The sequence below is a fragment of the Myotis lucifugus genome, unplaced genomic scaffold (genome assembly GCF_000147115.1).
Source record: "Myotis lucifugus unplaced genomic scaffold, Myoluc2.0 scaffold_1, whole genome shotgun sequence".
Taxonomy (NCBI): Eukaryota; Metazoa; Chordata; class Mammalia; order Chiroptera; family Vespertilionidae; genus Myotis; species Myotis lucifugus.
Window position 1 is genome coordinate 29,042,624 of NW_005871049.1, and position 5,606 is coordinate 29,048,229.

The 5,606-nt window shown below is 36.2% G+C and overlaps 1 protein-coding gene across 1 annotated transcript in view; it reads right to left on the reverse strand.

Moving 5' to 3' along the window:
- Nucleotides 1–2,461: 2,461 nt before the first annotated feature.
- The window catches only part of TDO2 (tryptophan 2,3-dioxygenase), a 20,778-nt gene continuing 17,633 nt past the window's right edge, over nt 2,462–5,606 (reverse strand). The window contains exons 10-12 of the mRNA XM_006081870.3: nt 5,119–5,198; nt 4,358–4,448; nt 2,462–2,743 (exon numbers count right to left, since the gene is read on the reverse strand). Coding sequence (XP_006081932.1) covers nt 2,590–2,743; nt 4,358–4,448; nt 5,119–5,198 — 325 coding nt within the window. The 3' untranslated portion in view covers nt 2,462–2,589. The remainder of the gene's footprint in view (nt 2,744–4,357; nt 4,449–5,118; nt 5,199–5,606) is intronic.

A 5,606-nucleotide genomic window follows, 5' to 3' on the forward strand; every position in this document is an offset into this window, starting at 1 on the left:
TAATGGCATCAACATTATGTAATCCCCCAATCAGTAAAATTGAGGGACATCTTAGATATTTAATCAGTCAGATATACCTTAGTAGCTGATCACCTAGTCACCTGCCTCCTCTCCATTTCTACTGGTCCTTTCCGGATGCATGTTCTTTAGTATCTACATCTCCACCATTTAGCAGTCAACCCAATAAACCCATGTTCCTGAAACTAGTGGTTCTCAAAGTATAGCCTCCAGACCAGAAGACACCTGAGGCTTTGGGAAACACTTTGTTTTAATCAGCCCTGCAGGTGATTCTGATGGGTGTCCTTATAATCCATCTACTGTGTGTCCCCAGGATTTACATTTCTTAAAGAGAATGTTAGCAAGTTACTCCCCTGTTGCTTCAAAGATAACATGCTAACTCTTTTAAATGAGCTCTCATGGAGAAGTCCCTCTCTACCTTCTCAGCTCAGTTTCTGCTCTTCTATATCGACAGCAGCTGTGCTCCAGCCATCACAGACTTACTTGGAGTTCACCCAAGGAGGCTAAGACAAAAGCAAAAAAATCTTCACATAATAATTAGGCTTCATAATGAAAATGACCAAGATGACCCTGGATATGATTTCACAAAGACCTGAAAGTGAATGCCAAATTGGGCAACCTTACAATTACTTTGTGACCACTTAAGAGTTATTATTTAACGTGGATTGTCAGCACTAGAAGCAAGTTTGATGAATGGAGACAAGGGTAGAAACTGTCATTGCAAATTGTGTTGATATGTACATTAAGAATTACTAATATATCCTTTGGAAAAAAACTATTTAGCTTTGTAACACCAAGAAATATAGGTGAAAATAATTAAATTGAGGTATTTAGCCTGTTAAAGGAATAAACCTTGACAAATAGCATTGATTCCAAGCTATCTTGGTGACAGAACACCTATTAATATATTGATGAATATTAATATATTCATTATTTTATGAAAAAAGCAGACTATGAGAATTTTATCTCCATTAAAAATAGATAGGAAACGGGCTTAACCTAGTGTTTGCAGCAAAGTAATTAGTTAAAAATGGCAGAGACAGAATTTGCTGATTTAGCTACCATGTTACTCATCTCTTTTTTTTTCCAGCTTAACTATCACCAGGAACTATGTACATGTGCACGCGCACACACATGCCCTGTAGGCAAAAGCAATATGATCTTTTATGAGAAAAAAATGTGTAATTGAGACTAAAGAATAGTTCAATTCCAACAAGAACTTGCTACCCTAGGTCAAAGTTAGACATTTTAGATTTCTTTGATAATATTTTGTACTCCCCTCATAGAAAAATGTAATGAAATGTTGCCAATATCCAGAGCAAGCTAGAAAAAAAGAGGACTAAAACTCATGTCTGATCCAAACGCTTAGTCTAATAATTACTAGCAATGAACTGGGTCATTGTTAGTCTGTTTACCTCCCCTTTCTTTCTCCTGGAAAGAACATTCTTCACTTGAGGGAACGCTCATCCCTACCTCAAACCTGCTGTGCACTGGAGTAGACTGTACCTCCCAGACCACAGCTGTGGGTGACTTTGGATACAGTCACTCTGAGAAGAGTGACTTTGCCCTTCTGGGAGTAGAGAGATGCTAGGATTGAGACCCAACCTGTGGGAGGAGGAGTGGGTCTACATCAGGGAACAATAAAGCCAGCATCTGCAGAGAAGACATGAGACACAGAAGATCCTCAGAGTGTTCCAGGAAGAAAGTACTTGAGGAACTGGCTCCACCCCTGTGGCCTTAGAGCTCCACTGGCTCCTCTAGTTCTTTATGCTAGGGGAGTGACTGTCCAGTGAATGCCCTTAGGACAAGCTTCACATAGATTTCTGTTGCTCTCCAAGTGTCCTAATAAATGCAAGCAATGTTTTGTTTTCAAACTAATATATTACAGAAAGAATAATTTTTATTACTCAAAAATTTTTATTGAATAAGTTTATATAGAATGACACATTTTATTCCATTAAATATTTTAAATACAGTGGGGCCTTGACTTACGAGTTTAATTCGTTCCGTGACGGAGCTCATAACTCAAATTACTCTTATGTCAAATCACTGTGACGTTCGCTGCGCCAACTAGCAGTGGGGTATCTGAAGCTGGCTCATAACCCGAATTTTTTGGAGCTTGCAACTCAAAGCAAAAAATCGGCTGAGAGACGGCTCATATCTCAAAAAAACTCGTTAGTAGGGACACGCGTAAGTCAAGGCCCCACTGTAGCTGAAGTTTACAAGCTTATAAAATATGGAACAATGAGATAATGATTAGGTTAAATGGTTACATTAAGGTAAGTGTCAGAGGACAAATACATTTTTAATAGGAAAAGACCATATGTACAATGTAACAGTGTCACTGAATTCATTTCTTAGTGTTTTGTATCATCACAGAAATGCTAGTCTTACCTTAAACATCTTAAACATTCAAATAAATGAAATAAAATTCTTTCCAGGGTTGAATCAAAGCACCACAGTGTTTTACTACATATATACATATATTATCTTAGAAGTCTGCGTATTCATGAAAATCCATAGGAAAAACCCCACAGAAATCAGTGCTCTTCATAGACTTTGCAGATAATTTTAATCTGATTCTTCACTGCTGAAGTAAGAGCTGTCACAATATTCAGTCGTGTAAAGAAATTTACGAGTAATTGGGTTCATCTTCGGTATCCAGTGTCGGGGAATCAGAAATGTTGAAAGATTAAATAAATCTACAAATACCTTGTACCTATCACTGGAAAAACATAGACAGATGTTTTAGATTTGTTGAAATGAAATATTTTAAAATTTTAATTTTATTTCTCAAAGAATATTTTGCCATGAATAACTAGTATTCAATATTATATTTAATATTACATATTGTATATATCATATTATATTAAGTGCTATTAGTATTAAGATTGCCCCATTTTTTATTTTTTATCCAGAGTTCATATAGACCATATTATTGATCCGACCAGGCTGGTTCAAATTAAAACCTAGACTTATTATTGTCTCATGTCGAACTTTTAAAGAACAGTATGCAAAATAATAAAATTAAAGCATCCAGAGTTTTTAGTCCTTCATTAGAAAATATTTCCCACCTGAAAAGTAGCTGCCAAGTAACTGACATAAATGAATTTATAAATCGAAATGCCATCTTAGATTTATAATGTGTCCAACAGAATATTCTTGACACTAAAAATTGCTTTTGTGTTTGTTAGTCAACTATTTTAACTGTTGCAGTTTTATAGTGGAAGAGCATTTGCTTTTGAAGTCAAATTTGGGTTCAAATTCTGTTCTGTCACTTGCAACTCCTACAACCTTGGACGAGTTGTCTAAACCTCAGTGTCTTGGTTTCTAACTCTCTAAAATAAAAACTACAATCCTTGCCTCTGGCCAGGCCTTTGTGAAGATTTGATGAGATAATGACACACGAGAGATGCTGTTAATTAGCATTAATTATTCCCACCACTGATGTGTGTGCTCATTTCGCACAATCATTTTTTCTTATATATTTACAGAACTTATTCCGGGAAAGAGAAAATATATAATGGTTGTGAAAATTTATACCAATGAATTTTCTAAATCATTCAACCTAGAGTTTCTTCCCAGGGAAAGTGGAAGTATAAAAATGATGAAAAATTGAACCTGTGCATTTTATACCTTAGCCAATTAGGAATAAAAACAATGCACTATAAGGAATTTTGGAGACTAAAGGGGACTATATAACATGTTCTTGATCCGATTATCTTTTCTCAAAGGGCTTGTAAGTTCCTCAGTTTTCGGATGCATCTATCTATGTATCCTTCTATCTATAAGGCTGTGAATATTAAATAAAATAAGAACACAAATATCCTAGAAATATCTCTACCATGTTTTAAATGCTCAGTAAACATTGACCCTTTTCTTGTAAAAATTTGAAAAGGGCACTCCCTGGAGTAGATAGAAGTAGTTTTCATGCTATAATATAGAGTCCTATCAGGAAATAAGAAACTGAATTTTATCTGGATCACTCATCTCACCAAGAGTACATTAGTGGACTTAATGATAACTATTTTAATCTAGTCCAAACTTGAGCCAGAATGAGTTGACATTTTCTACCTGTATTAACTCTTTCATGCCCTCACAAGCATTGGTACCATGACCCTGTTCATCACAAGATGAAAATAATAAACTTCCAGAACTAAGAATTTATACGATGATCTCCAAAATTTCTAATAGGAATGTCTTAATCTCACTACAAATGTGTTGTCCGCAGACAAGAGCAAGTATAAATGACTTTTCCTAGATAATGCCACATATACATGGAGAAACAAAACCTTGGTGATTTCCACCAAGATAAAAAGGTGCGTTTCCCCCATCTTACCTTACTGTTGAGCGCAGGTACTGGTAGCCTGAGGACCCACCAGTGCCGGCTTTGCTGCCCAGCATTCTGTGCACCAGGCACACGTGGTTATCTAGGCAAACACACAAATTAACTCCATGAGTATTTTTCTAAAACCAGGAGTTGATAATGATGATTGCTTCTGAGAAAAAGGCTCACCCCTTATCACTTAGCCATATGGAAGGTTCACCTGTGAGAGCCACATGAGGCCAGCAGGTTGCCTGGCACCCCACTTGGTTCAGCACCCCATTTGACTCCATCCATATTTACATTTAGCCTATAAACAGCATAGGGAAGAGTGGGGCCATAGTTCAATTTTAATGAGCTCTGGTTATTTTGCTTCTCTGGGCTTCTTATATTTTTGAGTTGTATTGTCATAAAAATAAATAAATTACTATTATATATTTAAAAATTTTCCTTGGACCTAAAGTTTATTTTTTCCTTCTGATTATAAAATAAAATATCTTTTTTTAAGCCTACAGCACCGGGTATTCCCAGACCAAATAAAATATCTTAATGGGCTCCCAACGTTACTGTGGGCTCTAGGTACTGTGCCACTTGTGCATTGGATGAATAGACCCTCGGGGAGGATAATTGTCAAGCTGATTAAAAAAAAAGAAAGAAAAGAAACTCACAGAAAAGATGGAAGAAAAGAAAGAGGGTGGACAGGAGAAAAGGAGTAAAGGAACCAGATCAGGGGAGAAGAGTTATAGAGGGGGGGAGGGAGGAGGGGGAGGACTTACATCTCCATTTGGTCATGAGTGTGTCTATTTCCATAAGAGAAGTCAGCAACTGGAAAGCGACCTGGAATCGAGGTTCTTCCCTAAAGGAAAAATAAAACAAAGGAATATATTCAAGCAAATCCAGTGTGTTAGGAAGTGCATGGCTTTTATCATCTGTTGGCCCTGGAAACACATATCAACTTTGCTCTTAGGAATTGTGCCATCATCTCTGGATTACCCAATCACTCTTATTTCTTCATCTCAAAAATGGGGATACTACCCCTCAATTTACAGCATTTGTTTAAAGAGTCTAGAATATTCCATGTTATATGTATATATATATATATATATACCAGCCAGAGTCACACCTAATATCGAATCTCATTAAAAGGCAGTCAGATACCCTATCTCAGATTTCCCAGCTAATAGAGTAAAAAAGTTTTTCCAGACAAAGATATTTATAACAAAATAAATACTGCATATGTATATACACATATATATGTATATAT